Source organism: Lagenorhynchus albirostris, chromosome 13 (assembly GCF_949774975.1).
Source record: "Lagenorhynchus albirostris chromosome 13, mLagAlb1.1, whole genome shotgun sequence".
NCBI classification, from domain to species: domain Eukaryota; kingdom Metazoa; phylum Chordata; class Mammalia; order Artiodactyla; family Delphinidae; genus Lagenorhynchus; species Lagenorhynchus albirostris.
This window is the reverse complement of record NC_083107.1, coordinates 83,298,522-83,326,502: the sequence shown is the minus strand read 5'-3', so window position 1 is coordinate 83,326,502 and position 27,981 is coordinate 83,298,522. Positions and strand designations below refer to the sequence as shown.

The 27,981-nt window shown below is 36.0% G+C and overlaps 1 protein-coding gene across 12 annotated transcripts in view; it reads right to left on the bottom strand.

The window, feature by feature from the left end:
• KIDINS220 (kinase D interacting substrate 220) overlaps positions 1–27,981 on the bottom strand; it is a 97,826-nt gene that overhangs the window by 25,291 nt on the left and 44,554 nt on the right. For all 12 annotated transcript variants that reach the window (XM_060168505.1, XM_060168506.1, XM_060168507.1 and 9 more), the window contains exons 22-24: positions 24,166–24,328; positions 1,755–1,933; positions 441–667 (exon numbers count right to left, since the gene is read on the bottom strand). In XM_060168505.1, the coding sequence (XP_060024488.1) occupies positions 441–667; positions 1,755–1,933; positions 24,166–24,328 (569 nt within the window). The remainder of the gene's footprint in view (positions 1–440; positions 668–1,754; positions 1,934–24,165; positions 24,329–27,981) is intronic.

Below are 27,981 nucleotides of genomic sequence, written 5' to 3'. Positions count from 1 at the left end.
ATTATCTCACATTTAAAAGCTGTAACACATATTAAATATAGGTTTACTGAACTACTATAAAAATTATCATTGTTTTAAATTCCAATACAAATTATTATACAAGATACAACAAATGGAATATTTGTTTATAAACAAATAGAAAAACAGATCCCTTTGAAGTACAGGATAGTCTCTGCTGACCCCATAGAGTTCACTTTCTTATTAAGATAATAAATAAAAGCAAAAAGCATCTCAAATATTCAGACTCAATTGAGATCTAGAACCATTAAAATTCAAAATTCTTCTGATTTTTAAAAAATCATACTGCATTCAAACTTAACACTTTTTGTCTTTAAACCTAAAGTACAGTTTTAAAATAATAACAGACCCCATTAGCAGAAAATTTCTAATACTTCCCTGGAAGAAATTCTTAAAATTTAAGATTCCTAGCACTTGCTTACCCTGTTGTAGAATGGATGCTGGGGTCCCGTCATACCACTGTAATAGCTGCTATGAGGCTGTGGTGACACAACCCCTCCTCCAAACGGGGCAGTGAAGGAGGCGGAAGAAGAGCAGGCCGACGCAGGCTGACTGTAGCCCGACGGTGGTCTAGGGGGAGCTTCGTGCAGAGGTAGCGGGGGATACGCAAGTCCTCCGATATTAATCTGGTCTCTTGCAGCTCGAACATCTAAAAGATTAAACAACACCCCAGAAGGCAAAAGAAAATAGAACATTAGTATTTAATCCAATTACCATTTCCTCCTTTAGGTACCAGATAGAAACATGACTGTATCGCTCTTGCCAAGGATTTCAACGGGGTTACAGAAGTAGACAGGAAATTTTGAATACTCCATAGACATTTTAGCAAGAGAAACTCAACTACTTTGCATAAAAGCTTTTGTTCACCATTTGAAACGTCACCAACATCTGGATTCTTCTCCTCAGTTACCAGAACTATAAACTTTTTTCTGACTTTTCAAGGTATTTGTGCTATTCTAACAGTTCTTGTGACTCATAAAGTTTCGTTAATTATTAATAATTCAAACTTGTGTAGTAAATATAACGTTAGCTAAGATTATGGGTTTGCAAACTATATGTCTCATCCACCTCTGAACAACAACAATAACCAATTCCATAGTCACAAAATACACCTCTGACAACAGCCTTATAACAGGTATCTAAAAAAGAATGTAGGAGTATAAGGCTCTCTCTCCATAATTCCTGGAAAATGCCAAGGTGAGTCAGGAGCACCTGCATCAAACAGAAGATGGTATGTTTCAGCAAAGGTTCTGTGTGTGTCCATGTGCATACAGTGGTGCCTCAAGGACAACTTAAATTCTTCCAAAATCCTCATGTCACTGTCCTCAAGTTCTAGTCCACAGATTTAAGCTAAAATTTTAAAAGTGATATAGATTTTCTTACCCCTCTGGATAGAGATCCCTATTAAAGACAGAAGACCGGTGACAGAAAAATTACAATGGACTGACATCTTAAAGTGGTGATTATACCGTTAAGAGGAACCTGATTCCAAAGAAGGTTCAGCTGTGTAGGCTGGGAAACATAAAAAGGTCAATTTAACAAACAGCATTTTCCTAGCATTCCCAAAAGATGTCAGACTGCCGATCCGCAGTTTCATTAATTCTCCTGTGTAGCGCTTGGTTCGATATTTCTTGGTGTTTCATGGAGCGCAGGAGAAACTTACACAGCTACGTCAGAAACAGGAAAAGCCTTCAGTGTTGCAGAGAGGAAAAAGTAAATTTATTACTAATACCCACCTGCAATGATTTCCCGTAGTTTGGGGTCTAGATTTACAGTGCATGGCAAAAAGGTTTTTACATCTCGAGCCACAAGAACTGGCGTCCTTGAAGACAAAAACACTTCAAAATTTCTTATATCTCCATCTATTTCCAGGAGTGGCTCAACATCTTTAGTTGTTGGAATATTCTTTGATATTCTTCAAATAAGAAACAAACAAAAATGGTCATTAATGTCACTATTAGGCAAATTCTGCATGTAACTTAAAATTTGTTATTTATAAAAATAACACATTATACACCTTGCTCTCATAATTTTTTTAAAGGAAAGAAAAAGGAACAAAACAAGTGGTATAGTTACAAAATTACTAAGGTAACAAGTGTGAGGTCAGAATTACATTGCCCTAATGAAAGGCAGGATTTGGGCTAGGAAAACAGAGAAAGGAAAGTAACATATTCTAGGTATGTCACATGTTAATGATTACCTCTCAGTGAAGACTAAAAATGAGTTACCATTTTACACATGTGAACAGTAGCCTCAGACAAATTAAACAGTCTGCCTAAGTCACACAACTAAGAGAATCTGACTGGGTCTAAAATCCATGCTTATTATAAAATACTAGGGTTCTTGCCTTTGCAAAGAAAAGAAGAAATAAAGAATAATTTCTAAATAAATTACATGAACTAGAAAAAAGCACAGATTTTTCCTTTTTTAAAAAAGGTTTTATTTTCTATTATAAAAGTAATCTGTGCTTACTATATAAGCATATATATAAGGCAACGAAATACAGAAAAACAGAAAGGGGAAAAAACCCACATCATTTTACCAACCAGACACGATAACTACCAATTACAGTGTCACTTAGTCTATTTTTCATTATGCATAACTTTTAACCTAGTTGAATTTATATATGTAAATACTTTTGTATCAGGCAGAGGTCTTAAATGTAAAAACAAGTGACATTCATTAAAAAGTACTTAGTAAACACTTCTATGTTGAACTATACGAAACTGCCATTTTTATAGGTCAAAACGGTCAAATATTGACAATTCCATAGGGTTCAACCTACTACATGCCAGGCCATGCGCCAATCTGAGGCAGTGAGTAAAAATACATCACAGAGGGATAAAGGAATAGAAAATATGAAGGAGCTTAAAAGACAAGGAAGTAGATGACAAATCTCGATATAACCCAAACGTCCACTAACAAGGAAAAGATAACTTGTGGTATAGCCATATAATGGAATACTACTTAGCAATAAAAAGGGATGGACTTATTTATATATGCAACATGGATAAATCTCATAGTAAATTATGTTGAGTGAAAGAATATAGCAAATGAAAAATACAGTTGTATTTTTTTTCATTTATATAAAACTAGAAAATGTAAACCAACCTATAGTGACAGAAAAAGGATAAAGGTTCCCTGTGAAGTCAGGGATGTGAGGAAGAGAAATGACAGGGAGAGACTTCAAAGGAATGGGAGGGGACTTTAGGAAGTGATATGTCTGCTCTCCTGACGGCAGCGACAATTTGGTGGGGATGCGTGTTGTGTGTCTATATATGTGTATACATATTTAAACTTCAGGAATTGTACAATTTAAATATGGCAGGTTATTGTACGTCAATTATATCTCATAAAGCTGTTTTAGAATCACTGTAAATCTGAAGATGTCTTCAAAACACTCAATTCCCAATTAGTCAAGAATATTAACTGTGAGATTATACTGAGTCTAGTTTCAGAGAAGCAGTAAGATTTTCATGTTCTTCAAAAAAGTGAAATGGAATCTTACTCTAATACTAGTTATAGTTACGTAATTTCTCTGGGACTAGCACTTTACTACTCAGGCCCACTACTTGGCTAGTAGCCATTTATTAAAAGCCATCTAAAAGAAAATCCAGAGAACAAAATTAGCAAACAAGAAAAGAATAGGGTGCTGCTTAGAAAATAAGGATAGCAATTTTGTCTTAATGAATTTCAGGAAGTCCCTTTTATGGACTCATGCACACGTGCACAAAACAAAAAGCCCTCTGAAATGGGATTACTTCTTAATAAATTAAACTGGCTTTCAAACTGATTATTAAATATATTTAAAATGAAATGGAAAACTTGAAGGATGGTTGCACAGAATCATCTGCAGAAGTGGCCAAAATATCAGAGCTTCAACAGTTAAAAAGGTAGTTCATCTATTTCAGGAGTTTAACATAAAATACTAAGAAGAGAAGCTAGAAAGATTTAGATAAAAACACACAGCTGACAAGTCACATGAAACAAATTAACTGAATTTTAATGCCAGCTCTGCTTAAGCTTGAATGTGAACAGTGTTCTCAATACGATGAACAATACTGCTGTTCACAAGCCAACAGTCTGCTGCTGGTTTCCAGATTGAAGTCTCTATTCTAACCTTTTGAGCTCAATACATTAAACTCTTCTACTGAAAGAGATATTTATGTAAATGATAATCTTTTGGCAGTAGGCCACCAAAATCATATGTGCCTTTATTTTTCAGATATTTTTCCAAAGGTTAGTATTTAAAGAATTTAAGCAACTTCACTTTTCAATTAGGAGTGAATTTAAATTTCCAGTATTATGAATCATGTGAATTAAAGTTGCCAGCAGTTAAATGGCCCACAGAAGGCATTATAAAACCTCAGGCATCAGTGATCTCCCAGTAAGTTTAAATGCAATCTCCTTCTATGCTACCAATCTAGCAGTACTTGTTAATGCCAACATCAATGTAAGTTAAAAGCATTTTGATTATAAATGACAGTGGTTTAGAGAAAGTCCGTATTAATTCCTTGGCAGAAATTACATAAGCCATTCGTATCACTTCCATTCAAAATAAGGTTTTAAATTACACAGAAAAAATTCCATTTTAAATCAAAATATAAATAGGTTCTAAGAGCATAATTTATGAAGAAGGCATATTTACCTTACTTTGTCTAAAAGGAGCTGCCTAATAATGTCATTATTTAATCGTAAGAGATTAAAAATTAAGATAAATTTTCTTTAAAAATTTTAAAAGGGAAAACTTTTAACTGCCTCAGAATTGAATTACTTTGAAACAATTTAACTTCCAGTAGACTCTAAAATACTTTCTATCAGTGAGTGTCCATTTGTTAAATACTCTCTATGCACAGAACACTTGGAGATTCTGGAAGATAGATGGAACACACAGAAAACAGCCACTCAGCATTGTAGCCAAACGGGTCAGAAACAAAAGATAAAATGAAATCCATTGTTAAGTCCATTACTATCTGCAGACAAAAACCCTAGACAACTTTGGAGCTAACCACACTCTCCCCTTCCGTCTTAACCAGGTTAATTCCTGCTCATCCTTTGTCTCTCAGCTCAGCTCCCCCTCTTCAGGGAAGTTTTCCGTGAAACCACATTGCACTCCTCTATTACAAACCCTCATAATAGCACATATGCTTTCTTACATACACATATCACAATTAGAATGTTATTCAGTAGTGGAATTATTTTATTAATGTCTATCTCCCCCCACTAGACGGTAAATTCCATTAAAGCTAAGAACAAGTTTGGTTTTGTTCACCACTGTATCTCCAGTGCTTAGCGCAGAATGCTGTCATATGACTTTTGCGTAATAAATATTTGTAGAGTGAACAAACTACACAAAACAGTATTGTTCCCAAAGAACTCTATTCTTTTAAAATAATTTTCACTTTAATTACCCTTTCTGATATTGAAAAAAAACCCTTGTGCTTGGGAAAAAGTACATTGATCCATTTCAGTTAATTTTTGTACATGGTGTGAAATAAGGGTCCAACTTCATTCTTTTGCATGTGGAAATCGTTGTTCCAGCACCATTTCTTGTAGAGACTATTCTTTCCCCCACTGAATGGACTTGGCACCCTTATTAAAGCTTAACTGGCCATAGATGTATGGGTTTATTTCCTGACTCTCAACTCTATTCCACCGGTTTATGTCTGTCCTTGTATCAGTGCCACAGTGTTTTGATTACTATAGCTTTGTAGTTTGTGGGTTTTTTTAACATCTTTATTGGAGTATAATTGCTTTACAATGGTGTGTTAGTTTCTGCTTTATAACAAAGTGAATCAACTATACACATACATATATCCCCATATTTCCTCCCTCTTGCGTCTCCCTCCCACCCTCCCTATGCCGCCCCTCTAGGTGGTCACAAAGCACCGAGCTGATCTCCCTGTGCTATGCAGCTGCTTCCCACTAGCTATCTATTTTACATTTGGTAGTATATATAATTCCATGCCAGTCTTTCACTTTGTCCCAGCTTACCCTTCCCCCCTCCCCGTGTCCTCAAGTCCATTCTCTACCTCTGCACCTTTATTCCTGTCCTGCCCCTAGGTTCTTCAGAACCGTATTTTATTTATTTATTTATTTTTAGGTTCCACATATATGTGTTAGCATATGGTATTTGTTTTTCTCTTTCTGTAATAAGTTTTAAAATCGAGAAAGAGTTCTCCAACTTTATTCTTTTTCAAGATTGTTTTGGCTATTTGGGGTCTCTTGCAATTTCATATGAATTTTGAGGATCAGGTTTCTGTTTCTGCAAAAAAGGCTACTGGAATTTAGAAAGGGATTGCACTGAATCTGTAGATCACTTTGGGTAATACTGACAATATTCAGTCTTCCTATCCATGAAGATAGGATATCTTCCCGTTTATTTAGAACTTCTTTAATTTACCAATGTTTTGTAGTTTTCAGTGTACAATTCTTTACCTCATTGGTTAAATTTATTCCTGGGTATTTTATTCTTTTAGGCACTATAGTAAATAGAAGTGCTTTCTTAATTTCCTTTCAGATTGTTCACTGGAGGTGTACAGAAACTCAGCTGATTTTTGTGTTGATCTGTACCCTGAAACATTGAATTTATCAGCTCTAGTAGCTTTCTTGTGAAATTCTTTGGGATTTTCTACATACAGCATCATGTAATTTGTGATTAAAGATAGTTGCACTTCCTCATTTCCAAATGGATCCACTTATTTCTGTTTCTTGTCTAACTGTACTAGCTAGAACTTCCAGTATAATGTTGAAGAGCAGTGGTGAAAGCAGGTGACTTAGTCAACTCAGACTGCTATAACAGAATACCATAGACTGGTGGCTTAAACAACATTTATTTCTCACAGGTCTTAGAGTCTGAAAGTCTGCGATCAGGGTGCCAGCATGATCAGGTTCTGATGAGAACCCTCTCTGATTTGCAGTTAGCTCTCTGATTCTTTTTATAAGGACACCAATCCCATCATAAGGACTCAGCCCTCATGACCTCACCTAAACCTACTTACCTCCCAAAGGTTCCACCTCTGAGTACCATCACATTGGGGGGTAGGTTTTCAACATATGAATTTTGCAGGGGACACATTCAGCCCATAGCAGCAGGCATCCTTATCTTGTTCCTGTCTTTAGGGGGGTAGCCTGCAATCTTTCACCACCGAGAATGTTAGCAATGCGTTTTTCCATAAATGCCCTTTACCACGTTCAGTAAATTCCCTTCTACTCCTAGTTTTCTAACAGTTTTTTAATCACGAAAGGGTGTTGCATTTTGTCAGATGCCTTTTGTGTATCCACTGAGTAGTCTGCAATCCTTTTTATTTTTGTAAGGTGGGTGGTAACATCCATATTTTCTGATTTTAGTTAATTCTGTCTTTTATTTCTTCTGTCAATCTAGTGAAAGGTTTGTCAATTTTGTTGATCTTTGCAAAGAGCTTTGGTTTCGTCAATTCTCACTACTGTTATTTTATTCTCTATTTATTTCCACTCTAATCATTATTATTTCCTTCCTTTTGCTAGATTTGAAATTTGTAAAATTTGCTTCTCTTTTTCTAGTTTCTCAAGGTTAAAGTTAGGCTATTAATACAAGATTTTTCTCCTTTTTAAATGTAAGTATTTATAGTTATAAATTTTCCTGTGTGCTGCATCCCATAAGTTTTAATCACCCCTAAAAAGTACCTTGAAGGAATTCTCTGGTGGTCCAGTGGTTAAGACTCTGTGCTTTCACTGCTGAGGGCATGGGTTCAATCACTGGTCAGGGGAACTAAGATCCGCATGGTGCAGCCAAAAAAAGAAAAAAGTACCTTGAAAATGATTCCATGAGTCACCTTTCATATTGTGTTGGAGAGAACGGTTAGCATAGGGGGTCAGAAAAATAGACACTTTCCTTGCTATAGCTAAAGTAACAGAATTACTTTATTACTTCTGTTACTAAAGTAATTAAAAGCTAAAACTCTCCATATGCAGAAGGTTGTGCTGAGTGCAAAGCAACAGTCAATGGAGCAAAGAACTTGTTGCAGAGAAAACAAAGAGGCATCTCCACGTGGTGGTCAGAGCTGATTTTCAAGACAACAGTGCGCACAGTGTCAGGTTTGCTCACTCTTTAAAGCCACAAAAGTAATGCTGCATTTTATAGGCATCCTATTCAGTAAGCACACTAGGAAACAACAAACAAAGCACTTGCACATGTGGCACACTGGGTATGTAATCATGCCAACCTTCAGGCTTGCTCGTTTGTTTCTGATGTCTGATATTTGATATGTGTGACTTGTATGCTCAAGGGTGATCTAATTAGGGTTGGTAACTACTGCAAACCATAAAAACACTTGTCCAGGTTGCCACAGGGATCACTGGCAGAGCTAAACAATGTTACTCTTTTACTTACTAGAAGAGCTTACTCTACATTTTTAAAAAACTGTTTCCCATTGAGGGTGTTCATTTCCAAGGAGATCTATTTGGCAAAAACATGAGGGCCCAAGATTACTTTTTTTACACTAATGAGGAAACATGTAGGCCTGTAATTTAATGGATAAAAGAGTGCTCAATATGCAAACTCAGTAGACTACCATTAGACACACAATTTGCATATCTGCAGCTGGGCTTCAGCTGAGCTTCACCTGGGTAGCACAAGGTGTAACTTTGGTGGTAGAAGTAATAGGAGGAAAATTTTATGACCACAAAAATCTCATTCTTGTTAAAAAAAAAAAAAAGGCGCTGAATCATTTTGACACAAAGGCATTTACGCTCAAAGAGAAATGAGGTTGTTCAACTGCCTAGGAAACAAATGTAGTATAATCAAAGTCTGAGGGGGACAAAAATCCCCCTCTGAGGCTGTTATATAAACTTACTGCGTATTTACATGTTAGATGCTTCCCATTAAATTCAGTTTTAATAAAGGCAGTGATTTCTAGGAATACAATGCCTGCATGAAATGCAACTTGGCTGTATTCTGAAACAAAAAGCAGAGTGTTTACTGCAATGACTTTCCTTAGATCCAGACTTGATGATCTCAGATTCCTTAGAATAAGGCTGTAATGTTTGACAATTAAAATTAAAAGCCTTGAGACTTTTTTAAGGCATAAAAATGTATTTAAAGGGTGGGTCACTTGTTAACTGTGTGTGATCTTGGACAAGTCATTTAACTCTCTAGACTCCAGCTTCCTTATTTCAAAGGGGCTGAGGTAGATTTCTGAGGGCCTATCTGTGGCCCTCCAGATGCTTCCCACGCCCCTGCCATGTGGGGAAATGCTCTTTCTCTCAAAGTGATGAAGGAAAGCTCTGGCCTACGCACAGATGTCCCTTCCATGTCCGAGCTCCCTTGATTCGCAGTGTAAACACGAGACACGTAAGCATAATTTTACTGGCTGCAAGACTGTACTTTTGGTAACTGCAGGGATGAGAAAGGATCAACAGGGAAGGTAAGACACGAAAGCCCAGAGAAGTAACGAAGAAAGTATCTACTGAGGCTCAACCGTAGTACTGGTAAGGCACTGCCTTCATTTATGTGTGTTATGTAAAATGCTCTGAGTGAGGTAGCCCTTTCTTATATAAAGTCTAATAGAAAAGATATTTAAATGTTGTAAAGAACTGAAAGGAAAAATTTTTTTAAAAACCAGTATTTGCTGAATACCTACTGCTTGCCATTCTTTGAGCCAGATGTTTTATCTAGTTTATCTAATTTCCCAACGCTCCATGAGGTGTTATTTCAGTTTTTAAAATGAGGAACCTGAGGCTCAGAGAGGTTAAGCAACTGGCCTGACGTGGCCTGGCTGTAAAGGGCAGAGCTGGAGCCTGCGTCGGCCAGATTCACAACCCTGTACCCTGCTCCCTGCGCTGGTTCAAACCGCGCGCCACAGACCTGGCTCACGATTCTTAAATTAATGATTTACCTGTTTTTAACTCCTTAAAATATAATAAAATAGAATGCTGTTACACATTAAATTTTAACACACTGAAGAAGACCAACATATAAGCCTGTGTTAGCAAGTTATCCTGGTTTTTTGTTTCAATTTTTTGCAGACTTGGAAATAAAGTTTCTCCTCCATCTTCATGTATATATTCAAATTCCTTCATTGTTTTAAAATCCAGACCAGCACTTTTCCGTTAACAAAATTACTCAAGCCAGTACACTACTCCACCCTACGTGCCTGAGCAGAGTGCCAAAGCTAGTTAGAAAATCTCAGTAATAATTCATGACGTGACCCAGGTGACAGGACCCAGTCAGAGAAGCAGCACCCAACACTTTGACTATTAAAAAAAAATATGTGAGCAACTGTAAAATTATATTAGTGATTCACCTAAGAAACAAAATCCCCAATTAAACTTTCAAGTTTCTGAATCAGATTAATTGAAAATATCCCACCATTGCAAAGCAAGTTTAAAAGTTGGTTAACGTTTGCATCTACTCATGATTTAGAATTACCTTGATATTACATTACCAAAACTAAGTATAGAAACAAATAGATGTTTGATCCAACACAGGACTGCAACAATCATCCACACGTTTTAATTTTAATATTCTTCAGAACAGCTCATTTTCCTATCTGAATTTATCAGGAAATGTTATAATTTGAATCAATTAATTTATATTCATTCTGCTTTATTTATTGGGTTTATACATAAGATTGAATTTGCAACAAGGTTTCCACCAGGGGGGGAAAAGCCTGAAAAACCATGTACTATAGCATGATGCCTACCCCAGTATTCCCATGCAGGTGATCAGATGATAGGAATTCAGATGACAAAACAGTAATTTCAAGCTAAGGTAACAGAGAAAACTTCAGTAAAGAGGTTGAGGCAAAACATTTCACAACAGACAATATGAAAATAGTTCTCTCTCATTAAAAAAGCAAAGCCCTAGTTTTATATCAAGAGTTTATATGATGATATGACATTTTAAAATATTCTGACAAAAGTAAATAAGATCCAATTTTCATAGCTGTTTGAGGAACACTAATAACATCGTGAGGTGCTAGCAAGCAATAAGAGATGTTCATGTTATTGCTGCCTTTAAGAAATCGTAAGAAGTGTTACACTAATCATATACAGGGCACAAATGTTTTGCAGTAAAATTCTGAATAACAATCAGGGAATGGAGGCTCTGAACTCAGAGTCTGCCTATAAATATGCCCAAGATTAAAGCAAAACTTTTATTATATGAGTTATCTTAAAGGTTTAACGTTTACTCAGCATGGAACCCAAGATCTACAATGTTTAGGATTTAGTATTTTAATATATAAACATAAATTTGTAAGCAGATCAATTAAAAAAAAACTCCTTGTTCTTCATATCCCTTTGCCCAATAGTAACTTTAAAAGAATTTTAGGAGAAAAAAGTACTACACTAAACTTAATAAAAACTATACGATACGATCAGATAACCATTCGTTTATGATCATGATTCTCAGTGCTTACAAAAGTCCTGTGAAGCCATTCTTTAAATAACAGGAATGAAAGTTGAACCTCAGACAGTTTAAAATGTTCATTAAACTCAGTGTTTTTCTTGTTTTTCTGCTATGGAAAAGGGAAAGCAAAACGCATTCACTCTTATTTCTTGGTCGACCGTGCTAACAATGTTTCTGGTGAAATACTCCCCCCTCGTGGACTTTTTGGACATTGCAAACAGAGGTCATGTGCTTCGTGGTTTTACATAAGCATCTCACCATTACCTTAGCACTTCAATTAGCTGGCATTTTTATTATACATTACCTTTGCTTATTCTCAAATTTTGAAGAGTCTTAAAAGTATTTTCATTTGAAATTCTGAAATCACAAACCTCTGTTGAAAAAAAATAATTTCAGGGAAAATACTGATCTCTACCTGATCTCTAATGGTATATTTAATTTTTTGGACAAATTTGAATCCTTCAATAATCATATTTGTTTTTTAATGTAAATATGCATAATATTCTTATTGTATTATAAAATAAACTATAAACCTGCATAGGTAATGATATTTTTTATTTTACATATTAAAACATATTTAGAAAAACTGATTTTTTAATACTGTTTTCAAATAGTCTTCTTAGTTAATATATTTTAGTTTTTCATGTTAAAGTTAGAAACACACAACTTTGAAACATTTAAAATTCCTTCTTTGGGCTTCCCTAGTGGCTCAGTGGTTAAGAATCTGCCTGACAGTGCAGGGGACACAGGTTCGAGCCCTGGTCTGGGAACATCCCATATGACGTGGAGCAACTAAACCCGTGCGCTGCAACTACTGAGCCTGCGCTCTAGAGCCCACGAGCCACAATTACTGAGCCCGCGTGCCACAACTACTGAAGCCTGTGCTCCTAGACCCTGTGCTCCGCAACAAGAGAAGCCACCACAATCAGAAGCCCACGCACCACAACAAGTAGTCCCCACTCACAGCAACTAAAGAAAGCCCACGCGCAAGAATAAAGACCCAACGCAGCCAAAAATAAATAAATTAATTTTAAAAAATTCCTTCTTTGTTCTATATTAGTATAAAATACTGAAAATGGCATTATGAGTTTAAATGAGAAAATATTTAAAAAATCAATTTTACCCTATTGAAAACAAAAGAAAAGCTATTGAAAACGCTATCAAGAAAAAAAATTACAGACACTTAGCAGACATAAAAATGGTATAAAGGCTTAAACACACAGATGTACCAGCTGTTTAAGTGCTAAATATCACAACTGATTTTTTTTTTTTCAGTTTTCCATACAAAACCTACTGCAGTTGGTAGACACAATCAGAACTGAATGAAGCACTGATTTGGGGTTTTACATAAGTTGCTAAGAAGTTTGCATTTTTTTAATGGAAAAGATAAATTCCATCCTCTAAAAAAATGTGTATTTGCTACAACATTCCCATTGATACACAATAAATGATTCTAAATATTCACTTGAAAATGAATAAATTATATCTGGAAATAATAAAATTAGTTTAGTTCTGCATTTCTAATATCTCAGACCCACTGCCTAGCTCCGTAGTCACAGACAGCCTCCTGGCTTCCAGAAATGGGGCTGGGGAAGCTCCAACAGCTATGGCCGTATGAACTTAGGTAATGCCCGCTCTCTCTGCCTCCCAGAGTTACGAGTAATAAATGAAATAATCTAGGCAAATCCAATGTGTGGCATATATTGAGGGCTCAAGTAATACTAGTTACTGCTTTTATTAGCATGTGCCGGCACGTAATAAACTCTATAAACATTCGGTTAATGAATGAACACAATCAAAATGTTTAGCATAACAAAAACAGAGTCCAGCTAAGTCAAAGGGCCTTTTTAAACAATACTGACAACAGCCTGTAAATAGAAACTAAAGTGGGAGGAACCTGTCTCAAAGTGTGCCCATAGGAAGCAACTCCAAATCGGGCCATTCATAAAACGATTACGAATGTAAGAAACCTTCCAAACGCAGCTGAACTCACCGTTACAGGGAAATGCCTAGGAAAACACTGCTTTGATTTTACTATCACCTGACAAAAGGCAGAATCTACTAGGTATCAGCTGAAATATGTAGTCACCATTCAACCTTTGTGTTCTGAAAACGTTCTATGTGCCTTGCCCAGGGATCTACTGGTATTAATGACAAAGGAAAATGTTTACCCACGTTTAGAACCAAAGAAGGACACGTCTGTATGGACAGTTATTTTTTTCAAGATAAAATGTGGCTTCTCATTTACCACCTTCCCCAAATCCATGCTTTCCTCAATGCAAATGTCATCATCATATTTCTTTATTCTTTCAGAAATACCCACTACTGCCTACTCTATGCCAAGAGTGTCTAGAAACAAGGAATTCAGAAAGGTTTAAGGAAGTTACATTTCGTGGAGTTAAGAGTCTAGTTCAGGAAACAAATATTAAAGAAACAGCAATGCAAATATTTATAAAAGGTAACTATGGGAAGTATCATGAAGTAACATACCAGTGTATAATGAACACATCTAATAAAATCTTGGAGACTGGGATATGCCTGGATACAAAAGGCTTCCCGAGGTAGTGACATTTAAGGTGAGACCACAATAAGGTGGGAGAGGGGAGGATGGGCCAGAGATAAATACAGGTGGAAAGGTAAAAGGCAAGAGGGAGAAGGCATGAGGAGGGGCTGCAAATCCATGCTAAGATTGTTTGGAGTTCCAGATAAACCTGATTCCTGTATTTAGAATTCTGACCAACTATTTCTCATTATCCTTAGAACCCAATTTGATACTGAAATGACCACCATTTCCATCTTACACTACTCATACATCAAATTCAATACTACTCTACAAGCAAGGTGCTCTGTACACCTATCAGTTTTCAATGCAGCGGGAAGCACCTTTCACTCTCAAGCTGGGGTGTAGATGTGAGGGGTAGCGGGGCGGGACAGGACATGCAGTTGGCAATTCCAAAGGAAAGAGGCAGGTGAAAGCACTGACCCAAAAATTACGCTTATAAATCCATCGTTTTATCAGAAAATAAAGAATAAAATCATCTTAAGAAACATGAAACTATTACAGCAGAAGAAACAGGCAGGGAAGTCATATAAATTCTTGCAGATGTTTAGAGTAACTAATGAGTTTTCTATCAGGACACTGCAACAAGACTATAGATGATGTTACTCATTTCTCAGCTCTCTCATATTCGTGGAGTGCCACCATGGACCATTCTCTACTGCTCATTTCATCTTTACTGTGCGACTGCCACCTACTTTCTCCACAACTTTCCATTTACCCTAATTTTTCTACCCAGTTTCACTGTTAATCTTCTTCCTAGCACAGGATTCTGAAAATACACTCCCTTAGGTCAACAGGGTTCCCTAAGTCGGTTCCAAGTTACACTGATATGACCAAATAACAGGCACCTTAGAGCATTCCGGGTACGTGTACAATTTTTTCAAGGCCCTGCAGTGGATCTCCATTTTACTCAGAGTAAAAGCCAAAGTCCTTACAATGTTCCTCCTAAAAGCTGTCGGTGACCCGCACCCCCTGACCTCCCCAACCTCATCTCCCCCGCTTCCCCCTACAGAATTCCCTCCAGCCACACCAGATCCCTTGTTGTTGCTGTTCCCCAAACAACCCAGGCACTCTCCAGCCTTAGGCCCTTTGTCCAAACTGTTCCCTCTGCCTAGAAACGCTTTCCCTAGATACCTACTTGGCTAATTCTCTCTCTCCTCCTTCAAGTCTCTGGTCAATATTTCTCTCCTCAAGGAGGCCTCCCCTGAGCCTCTTGAGCAGTCTGGACCCTGCACCACTCTTCCTCCCCCTAACTCTGCTTTTTATTTTTTCCATAGCACTTGTCACCTCTTAACATGCTGTAGAGGTGTGTGTTACAGAGACTGTTTATCACTCATACCTCCCTGATAGAGTAATAAGCTCCTCAGCTTAGGGATCTGTTTCTGTATTGGTCATGGACATATCCAGGCTCCTACAATGGTGCCTGGTTCATAATGGGTGCTCAATAACTATTTCCTGAATAAATGAATGAATTCTAAGCTTTCTCCCATTAATTTCTCTCATATGTTTGGATGTTGCTACGAGTCTGGTAGCAACAATAAAGAAGTAGCAAAATATATAAATAGATAAACTCAAAAAACAGTCAAACATGTCTAGTTTTCATGCTTCTTTTTTTTCTCTGAACAACAAACAGGCATGATTTGCAGGTATATCGAAGTAAACTAAAAAATTCTGCCCTTCACCTTTATTTATCTTTAGGAACCTGAATTTTCCAATCAATTTCCACAAAGACAATGAATAAAAATAAACAATGCATAATAAGAAATGCATGTTTAACTGTCAACATTACATTTGTTTACGGCATCTTTGTTCATGGTTTGAAGACTCAATCTTCACATTAAATCTAGCAAATATACTGTTATTTATTTTATCCAGTTAAAATATGATTTCTATTTTAGATTATATTTTATTTTTTTCAGCACAAACCTGCTTAGTTTCCTTTCCTATATGGAGAATTATTTCATGATTTTGCAAAAAATTCAATCAGGTTTTTTTTTTTTAAAGATAAAGATATTGATAAAGTATTGAACCCCTGAATAAAGTATTTACATTATATATACATTAAGGGCAAGAGTGTTTTGGGGGAAAAAATGGAAATAATAACTATACACAAGACAGTAATTTAATAATGGTGGAATGATGACAACACCAACACCTACAGAGAAGACACATCATGTCAAGAAGATAGAATTTCATTAAGATTCTCAACTATATATAAAAAACACTAAAAGAGCATACATAAAACAGTACTGGGAATAAATATTTATAGTATCTCAAAACCTAAATTAAGAAAAAATCATCAGTACAAAGAATGTACTTTGTGCTACAAAGGAGATAAGACTTCTTCGCAAATCTAAACTACTGTCCAATTTTTTTATGCTATTCAAATTTATAACTTAAGTCCACATGCAAAAGAAACAAGCCTGTGCATAATCTGGGCCACACAATGGGGTAGGAAGGGGTACCAGTAATCACCCAGAACTTCAAGGAAAGAGGAAGGCGGTGAGTGAGAGCTAAACAGAGGCATGAGATAACTAGAAGTGATAAAACTAAGCTTATGAAAACTTCGGGTGAGTATCAGGAAGGACTATCAGATGATACGATGTTTTATTATGAAAAACATCCTAAGTACAGAAATACTGCTACTTGAATAATTTAAAGATACCGAATTTAGGATAAATGCTACAAACTAGATGTCTGCAGTGTCTAGTCAGCAAGTAGTAGATATTTCCGCAAAAAGAAAATGGCTATGATTCTGAGGTTTCCTCAAAACTTATTAAATTGTTTTTAAAAAATCAAAATAAAGGACCAAAACAAAGTATTGTTTGGTAAGGCATTATCCTTATCACAAAACTAATTCTGACCACATCATCCTAAGTAAAAGGCTGGTTGAGCAGTGTCAAAACAGAAATTTGAAATATTATCTTCATGAAAACTATTTAAATTGATCTTTTAAAAACCTCTATCATTGCTTAAAATGCGAACTGAAAAATATCAGAAATAAAGTTTTATACTAAAATATCTCAATGGTGTCTAAAACTCTGCAATAAAAGTAGACAGAAAATCTTTATCTACAGTTTTTATTTTACTCCCTTTCTTCTTACTAAATGTATGTTAATAAAAAAAGCCCTCAAATGATCTAGACAAAAGCTTTTAGCTCAACACATAATTGCCAGAAAATTACAATAATTGTACCAATTAAAATAATCTTGAATGAACAGTATGTCATCTTAATGTTCCAATGGTTTACAGAGGGATCTACTTAATTAGCTGAAATTGCTTTCCAGTGTTAGTATCAAATGTCATTTGTTAAAAGTTGAACAATTTAGAAAATAATTTAACAAAGCAATTTTACCAAACACCAAGAACCAACATTTTCTTTTTCAGCTGAATATATCAAGCAGATGTGTCATCAAATTGCTATAAAAATAAATGAGGCTTTTTATGGATTAAAAAAATTTTACTACTAGTGTTAAAAATACTATTTTCTGATTGTTTTCACCAAATCAGATTTCTTTAATAAAATAAATGAATATCAATTATATACTGCTGCTTTTTGTCTGTTGTAAATAACACTTTTTATTATTCAAATGACAAGCAATAGCATCAGAGAACTCAACTATGGTTAACTAGAAACAGTCATCTAAGTTATTCTAACATATTCCAATATATGATTTTTCAATGTTGATCAAATTGGCTTCCTATAGTTTTTCATTAAGAAATCATCTTAAATTACTTTGTCAATTCCTTAATGAATTCTCAGATTCTTATTACATTGTCTTTTTTCTCTTCCTTAGACTACCGACAAAGCAGTCTTTATAAGTATTTGCAGGTATATAGGACACAATTATTTCTTTAAAAAAAAAAAGGCATCTCAAAATCACCCTGAATCCAACCCATTCATGGATGGCAGGCCCACCAAGAGCTGAAGTCCAAAATAAGAAATTAACTTAATGGTAAAACAAAGTTCCCATTACCTCATTATACCTCCAATATATAACAATCTATATTTATTTGAACAAAATAAAATATTCCCCCTACAAAAATTTACTCCAAGCTATTTTTATTATATGATTAAAAATACCCCCCCAAAAGCATTTCTTTGACAAATGTTCTACTGATATATTAATGAACAGGGTGAAAAATTACTATTATCTTTAAACTACAGGTGATACATTCTCTTTTGTCTGTAAGATATATTTTAATTAATTAAAAATATAAATTTTTGAAAGTTTCCTTGAATATTAGGAAGTCATATAAGCTTGAGGCTCAAATGCTAGAAATTAGGGTGAAAGTTTTAAAAGGTCAAGTAATTGCCTATTAGCAAATAACAGCAGTTTTAGCCTGAAAAGTTTTCTATCATCCAGAAGGCAATGTTTTAGCCTGACATTGATAAAAACCTGTTACTTGGCCGTTAGAGCCATCACATTTTTACTTTCCTCCAGTCGTTTCAAATATGTATGTTTTACCTTCAATCAGAATATAAGTTTCTCAACACTTGAGTATTTAGGGACAAAAGATATGTTGTATGTAATACACCCTCTAATGGTCTAGGGAAAAAAAAAGGGTGTGTGTGGGGGGGCGGGTAATGGTGTTTTGGGGAGATTCACGCTGAAGTATTTAGGTGTGAAAAACACTTTTGGATGGTTTGGCAAAAGGAAAGTGTATGTACGTGTGTGTAGATATGTGTGTAAGTTGCTCGAGGGCCTAAGATGCTTTGTATAGTTGTCTCTCTATGTACCCCACCTGCTCAGCCAGCCCCCGGAACACATGAAAGCACAAAGGACAACAATCTAAGCCCTGACCCATAGTAAAAACTCACACTAAATACACATTAAATGAAGAAAATTAACTAGAATGGATAAACAAAAATCAAGGGAAGCCATTAGGTCTCACACCTACTCATCTTGGTTTCTTTAAGAAAAGAGACAAGATTTCAGGAAGGCATGTTTTATTCAAATGATAATATCTAAAATGAGACTGAGGGCTTCCCTGGTGGAGCAGTGGTTGAGAGTCCGCCTGCCGATGCAGGGGACACGGGTTTGTGCCCCGGTCTGGGAAGATCCCACAGAGCGGCTGGGCCCGTGAGCCATGGCTGCTGAGCCTGCGCGTCCAGAGCCTGTGCTCCGCAACGGGAGAGGCCACAACGGTGAGAGGCCCGCGTATCGCGAAAAAAATAAAATAAAATAAAATGAGACTGAAATACTCTTTTTATATCTTTTTATATCTTTTGTCTCCCAGCGACTATCCCAGCAAAAAAGTAACTAGAAAACTACAAAACCATGACTTTCTAATTTAAATTACTGCCAATGATAAGTTAAAAGCTCATTTTCATAAAAACATGCTCAATATTTTCTATATAGTTTGACAACATGCAGAAGAAATAAGATAAATTTTCTGCAAAGAAATTAGACACTGTGCATTTAAAAAATTTTTTTAAAATATATGTGATTTTTCACTTGAATAACTCATTAACCCAAGAGTTGCAGATTCTGATCATACTTGACCTCACTGATGGACTGTCCATCTTACTTCCTACAGGAACAGAACTGGCTAACTTGACTTCTTGGCATTTGTGGATTGCAGGTCTTAAAATACTAATGAACACTGCACCGTCTGCATCCACTTGCTCCATGCCTTTTAGAGGTACCAGCTGATTCTAACATTAGAATCAATCAATCAATCAAGTGTGGTTTGTGATTCATCCTGCCACCATGAAACAAAATGGTAGGTTTTTTTTTTAAAGCTTTCAATAGAGCTATGTATATATACATAATGATCTTCAATTACACGTGGCATGTGTGTAAAGGTTACTAAAACCACATAAGTGTACTAAGGAATACAGTTCTTGGAATCATTTAATGTAAACTATGTCCTTAAGTAAAAATCTTAACAAAGCAACAAATATTTACTGAACTATCACTATGGAGAACAAAAGTAATGGGAAGAGGAAAATTTCTTAATAAGAACCAGGTACTTCATGTTTGTATCCCTCCTCTCTTTTTATTTGTTCAAATCATAGCATTTATCGTCCTATATTTTAACTATTTACTGTGCTTTTCCACTGCGTTAAGATGTCTTTTTAAGTCACAGAGAAGGTGAAAGAACAGGACAACCAACTCCCAAACACACCTCACCTAGATTCACAAACTGTCAACATCATATCGCAATACACCTGCTATCTCCCTCCTCCCCATATATAGGTACATGTATACACATCCACATAATATATACACAGGTATACTTACAGACATGTGCGTATCTACACACACATACATACACTTTCCTTTTGCCAAACCATCTGAAAGTGTATTTCACACTTCAATACTTCAGCATGAACCTCCCCCAAACACCCTTACCATGCCTAAGGAAATTAACATTAATTCAAAAATTCTTCCTTACCAATTGCCCGCAAAATGCCCTTCAGTGACCTGCTTTTCTTCTGATACAGATCCCTATCACAGCTCACACACTGCATTTTGGCTGTGGGACCTATCTCTTCAGTCTCCCCCAGTCACCAATATGGAATTCAAGCCAGTTGTCTTGTAGAATGTTCCACATTCCAGATTCATCTGGCTGCTTCCTCAGAATTAGAATCATAGTACAACATGGCTGGCAACGGTACCAGAAAGGTGATGTGGTGCCTTCTACCGCATTTTATCTAGTGGCCTATGATGCTATGCACCCCATTAATGATGCCAGGCTTGACTGTTTGATTAAAAATGCGATGACAGCCAGATATCGCCACTGCAAGCACGTGTCTTCGCTGTAATTATATGTAACCTGGGGGTGATATTTTGAGACCATGTACGCCTCCTGTGTTCCCCAACAACTTTCCTCCAGTGGTTTCTGCAACCACCGATGATCCTTGCTTGAATCAATTATCACACTGGGGATTTAAAAAAATGGTAATTTTTCTACTTCATTCATTCCTTCTACACTTATCTGCTGGCAGTCTCTTAAAACAAAGAATTATTCCTTTTTCCTCTCTTCTAAGTATTACTGTGGACTCACTGGATTTCTTTTGTTGATATGTTATAATGCATTACCATCAGTTTTCTTTGTGATTCTCAAATGGGCCCAAGTTTGAAAGGTGCTCCTTCAAGCTAAGCCCTGTGCCCTTCTGTGCAGACCTCACTGTCTTTGAACATTCTCCTTCCTTGATTTCTGGCACAACAATGCAGGCTCCCCCTGAGCTTTCCCTGCCTTAGACCTGGAATCAGCCATTTCTCCAAGGAGTCCCAATCAGAAACCAAGATCTAGGCACCAGATGCGCTCACAATTTGGGGGTATTTTTGCTCCCTTTTGGTGGGCAAAACTAGAGGAAACCTCATTTTAAATTATGAGTTAATATTTAATATCTCCAAATCCAGTCTACTACCATAGTGCTCCTCCTAATTTCTTCGATTCAATATTTGTATATCCCTTCTCCCACAGGGAGAACACCGGCTTCCAAAAATATCTATTAATTCATTTTTTACTCTGTCCTATGATACATTCAAAAGGATTTCAGGAGTATAATACCAATACTATTATCAGCAACAAACCTACTAAGCTCAAGATTTCTTTGCAGTTAATTTTGTCTTCAGCATATTATACTAAGAATAAAAGAATCAGAGAACTGAGTTCAAAGGTGTTTGAATTAATTTTTTTCTGTGTGGTTATATTTTCAATTTCATGTACCATTAGGATCATCTCTTTCTGTTTGTATTCAATATTAGGGTTTGCTTTTCCCATCCTTTTTGTTTCTCGATTATGATATGAAAGGCAAACTACATAAAAATATACATTCAGAGACATCTCATTCCCCATCTAAGTAAGCATCCTCTTTAGGTAAACATTTTTATTAGTTTCTGGCTTACCCTTCCCATGGGTTTGTTTTATATTTTCATGAAAAATAATATATACTTACATATGTATATACAGACGTACTTATTCCCCCTTCTTCCTTATACAAACAGAAACATGTTATATACTCTTTTGCATTTTTCACTTACTAATATATCCTGAAATTTTCACCATATCAAATCATAGCTTTTTCTCATTTTCTACAGCTACGAGGCACTCTATTATGGAAGCTGTGCCATAATTTATCCAAGCAATGTTCCCATAAATGTGCATTTAAATTATGCTGCTACAGATAAGGTCACAATAAACAACCCTGTACAACCAGTTTTATAACTGTGGAGGTGTGTGTTTAAATTTCTACACATGAGATTATAGGATCAAAAAGTAAACATATATTTGCCTGGTCGCCTTTGTACCTCCAGCATCAGGACTAGGGCCCCCAAGTAGCAGACGCTTAGATTTTTTTTTGAGTGAACTCAATTATGAATTTTTTTGAGAGCTTTAAAAACTTTTTGTTTATTTTCACATCTCTCCTGCTTCTGTTTCCTGAGGACACAGACCTTCTTTCACCAATTACTCACTCTCTTCACAGAACATGCAGAGGGCCCAGTGCTGGGAACCCTAGGCACACTGTCCTTAACATGTGAGAAATTGAGCAATGTTCCCGGACTCCTGAGACACAATAAACTTCTAAGCATTATATTCAATTAAAGGAAGGTGAAGAGACTGACCTGAGTCCTATGTGTATCAAACCAAAAACTGTGCTCATCTAGCAAACATTCATTATTATACAGCACCTATGCTATGATGCAAACGTTTATTCATGAAATAATATTTTACTGCACAACCAAGGGAAAAAACAGTCATGTATCTTATAATAAAAAGATGATTTCTAAAACATCAAAGAGCAGATGCAATCAGTGACACTGCTCCACAGACCCATGGTAGCTGTGTTTCGCTGCCATCTACGAGAGCACCTACTTGACACAGCTCACAGAATTCAATCTGTTTAATTTAGCACAAATTAAACAGCAAAACCTACAAGAGCTCAAGTCTGTAGACCTGATACTACAACCAGCCTCTATATTCTAGAATCAGTTATTCACCTAGACAATATTAGATAAAATATGTACATGAAAACTGGGGATTGGAAAATAATGAAAACCACATGCTGACAATACTCTAAGAAAAATTACTTGGTATCTTAAAAGTTCTGATGTATAAACTCTACACTGAATGGTTCGTTAGAGTTAATATTTCATTTACATGTTCAAAAGAGTAGTCTCAATTATATCAAGTTTTATACAATTGTATAGTTCCCTTGTATTATACTTTTTCTAAGAGGTATTTTTATTTAGAGTTGTAACTGAAAACTTTGAAGGTATTAAGTATTCTGGTAAACAAAAGGGATTATAATTTTATTTGTTTATTTGACAAGAAAGTCAAACTCTTAAAACTTGACATGTTTGACATTTCACTGAGCATTAACTGTATGGCTTTCCAGAAAAAATTAATCAATTTCTTTACCAGAAGTAGATTTAAAAAGTACTTCAGGGGCTTCCCTGGTGGTGCAGTGGTTGAGAGTCCACCTGCCGATGCAGGGGACACGGGTTTGTGCCCCGGTCTGGGAAGATCCCACATGCCGCGGAGCGGCTGGGCCCATGAGCCATGGCCGCTGAGCCTGCGCGTCCGGAGCCTGTGCTCCGCAACAGGAAAGGCCACACAACAGTGAGGGGCCCACGTACCGTGAAAAAAAAAAAAAGTACTTCAAATGACTGACTATAAAAGAAAAATAGTTCTTTTTATTGTTTTATAGAACAACTTATTGTTCTATAAAAGAACAATAAATTGTTCATATATTTTATAAATCCTTTATTGTTTAATGCAAAGAATGTTTTCCAGCCAGTATTCACAGTTCCCCAAATCCTCCAGATATAAAGCTGTGAATATACCTGCACTAATGATTTGGAAAATGTAACCTCCTTAATATTTCTATAAAGACACTTAGAATAAAAAATAAAATAGAAATAAATAATAATGTTTTAAGGTTTTCATTTTGTATATATAAATAACATCGAGCTAACAGGACTATGAAACATTTTTCATCATATAGGTTACACTGAGATAGGAAGAATATAGACAAATAAGTCTGTAAATTTTCCATAATGGGATATATACCTGTGCTAATACAACTCCAAATTATAATGGAATTAATGAGAATGATTAGTTGAACCCAGAACTCTACATTTTATACATTTTGTATTCATTTTGCTTTATATGCATTAACTTTCTTCTGAAAAGTCAACTCAGTCTAAGGTAAACTTAAATATAAAGAGGTCAGATAAAGTACCTTTCATAGATGGTTTTCAATGTCATTTGATCTGGAATACCTTCAGTCTCTTCCAAATATAATATGAGCCATGAAGTTCGGTATGGCCACTGCTCAGTAAGGTTGATCCAGCTAGCAAGCCTGTCCCAGTTGAAACTTATCTGATTGGCTCTCAGTAATCGCCCTTTAAGGAATACAAAAAATGTTTTAAATTAATAGGCATGTAACGTTAAGCCAAATATTCTGTATATTCAAAAATAATTCAACTTTAAATCTTTTAAAATTTGCCATTTAATTTACACTACAAACTGAAACCTAGTACTTATATGGATATGGCTTAAACACAACTCTGTTTAATTCTAAAGTAATTTTTTTGTGATTTGCCGTTGGTGCTACACACTGCTTTGATGACATGTATGCAGGCAAAAATCTTTCAGGATGGCATGTCAGACGGTCTTGACCCTACCCACAATCATACAGCAGAACATCAATGCACCCATGATAAGCCCCATCCTCCTATGGACCTTGAACAAATCCAAATATGCTGGATTGTACATTTACCCGTTTTATTACGGGTAAATGTACAATCCCATACACTTTCATTTTTATGTACTAAGGGTGGCTTATGTAAGTAATCTATCAAGTGAATAATAATATGTTTCTAAAATTTGTTTACATATATTTAAAAACTCCTATCACCAGGGTTTTCTTAGGACTCTAATTCAGTGTTCTACCATTGGGCATGCCTACATTAGGACACTTGGCAATCCCTGAACTTTCAGAACAGATGATTTGTTTCATTGCTTCATCAATTTTTCCTTGATCTTGTTGGGATTCTGAACTGCTGATATCATTGCTTTTTAGTTTTAAACACTGTCAGTTTTATTTCATCATTATCTAGACTAAGATCTATTTGTTTTGGTTCAAATATGAATCATCCCTTTCCTTACTACTAATAGATATAGATTTGTAATTCCCCCATCCAATTCTTCCCATATCCTCAACCCTCATTCCCTCAGCAGATCTGCTTTTATGGGCAAACCACATTATCATCACCGGATTCCTTTTCCCCTAGAAAATGGGATCTGGTCTGCTAAAAACGTGACAAGGTCTTTACTTTCAATCCAAGCGAGCTACGGTCACATGCATTTGAGAGCTACAAAAACTCACTGACGTATCACAATATACGGATATATGATACTAACGCTGGGGATAAAATGCGTAACAAAAGAGATATGATCCCAGCCTTCATGAAGCTTACACTCCAGTGGGCCAGACAAATAAATCAAACAAAAATCATGAAATGACTTAATCACAAATTGTGACGAGAGGAGATCCACTCTCAGCAGAGTATAAACAGGTTAACACAGAACTAAAAGTTTAAAACCCTAGACAACTAGAAGCAAGGCATTAAAATGTGCTTGCAACATTGACAACATACTTCTTGAACTTTAAAAGATGAAAAAACTGGTGAAAAAAACTTTTAGAACTGAATTGGAAACATGGGTTAAAACAATATGTGAACTAATTTTCATCCCATATTAGGCTTGATCCCCCACACATTTGTGGGAAGGCAATGAAGGCTTCAAATCTAACTACAGTTGCTCTATTGAGTTTTTAAACCTCACTCATTCAGTATGTTAGTTACTGATGACAGACACAGAAGGCTTACTCCCCACCCTAAAAGAACTCAAGAGTGTACTGGAAAAGATGGATAGATAAGAAAACAATTACTTACAATCCTAACAGATAAGACTCTTCTGGAGATACACACATATTGCTGTGAGAAAATAAAAAATGCACTCCAAATCCAGAAGCAGCAGTTACAGGAAGGTTTCCTTAAGAAAGTAACCCCTAGAACTAAGCTATGCAAGGTGAGTATGAGTCAATCTGATGAGGAAGGGCTGAGGCAAGAGGAGAAAGTTAGGGCAGTCAAACAAAGGCAACAGCAAATGCAGTCATGAATTCATGAAACTAGCAGATACAGAGAACAGACAAACTATTTTAAAAGTGTGAGTGAATAAAAATAACGTTAAGTATTTGAAGTGTTCTAGCATACAACAGTTAAGAAATAAAGCAGTAGCGGGGGCTTCCCTGGTGGCGCAGTGGTTAAGAATCCGCCTGCCAATGCAGTGGACATGGGTTTGAGCCCTGGTCCGCGAAGATCCCACATGCCACGGAGCGGCTGGGCCTGTGAGCCATAGCCGCTGAGCCTGTGAGCCCAGAGCTGCTCTGCAACGGAAAAGGCCACAACAGTGAGAGGCCCACGTACCGCAAAAAAATAAATAAATAAAATAGATGTATAGAAAATCTGAATTTCAACATTTTAAAATATAAGCGAATTAAGACATCCTAAGTTCATGGATTGGAAGACTTAATATTGTTAAAATGTCAATATTAGCCAAAGCAATCTACAGATTCAATGTAACCCTGTCAAAATCCCAATGACATTTTCTGTAGAAACAGAAAAACCCATCTTAAAATTTACATGGAGTCTCAAGGGACCCTGAATAACTAAAACATCCCTGAAAAAGAAGAACAAAACTGGAGGAATCACACTTCCTGATTTCAAAACTTACTACAAAGTTACAGTAATCAAAACAGTGTGATATTGGCAAAATGCAGACATAATAGACTAACAGAACAGAATAGTGAACCCAGAAATAAATCCTCACATATATGGTCAGATGATTTTTGAGAAGGGTGCCAAGACCATTCAATGGGGAAAGGACAGTCTTTTCAATAAATGATGCTTGGAAAACTGGATACCCATATGCAAAATAATGAAGTTGAACTTACCTAACACCATATACAAAAATTAACTCAAAATGGATCAAGGACCTAAATTTAAGACTTAAAGCATTAGAAAACACAGGATAAAAACTTCATGATATTGGATTTGGCAATGATTTCTTGACATGACACCAAAAGCACAGGTAACAGAAGAAAAAAATAGACAAACTGAACTTAATAAAAAATTTTAAATTCTGTATATCAAAAGACACTATCTGTAGAATAAAAAGGCAACCCACGGAATGGGAGAAAATATTTGAAAATCATATATCTGAAAAGGGATTAATATCCAGAATATACAGGGAACTCCTAAAACTCAACAACAACAGCAAAAAAAAGTCCGACTCAAAAATTGGCAAAGGACTTGAACAGACATTTCTCCAAAGAAGATACATTAATGGCCAATAAGCACATAAAAAGATGCTCAACATCACTAATCATTAGGGAAATGCAAGTCAAAACTACAATGGGATACCACCTCACACCCACTGGGATAGCTATTATCAAAACACCAGAAAACAACAAGGTTGGTGAGGATGTAGAAAAATTGCTTGTTTACTGTTGGTGGGAAAAACTTCTTTTTTTACTATGGAAAAAAGTATGGAGGTTCCACCAAAAGTTTAAAATAGAAACACCATGTGACCCAGCAATTCCACTTCTGGGTATATACCAAAAAAGAACTGAAAGCACTGTCTCCAAAATATATATGAACACCCGTGTTATAGCAGCATTATTCACAACAGCTAAAAATATGGAAGCAACCCATATGTCCATTGACAGATGAATGGATAAGCAAAACTTGGTATACACATACAGTAGAATATTAGCCTTAAAAAGGAAGAAAATTCTGAAATATGCTACAACATGGGTGAACCTTGATAAAATTGTGCTAAATGAAATAAGCTAGTCACAGAAAGACAAATATTGTATGATTCCAACTATATGAGGTATTCAGAGTAGCCAAAATGATAGAGACAAAGTATAGTGGTGGCTGCCAGGGGCCGGGGGGAGAGGAGCAGGAGGATGAGAAGAGAGTTCCAGGTT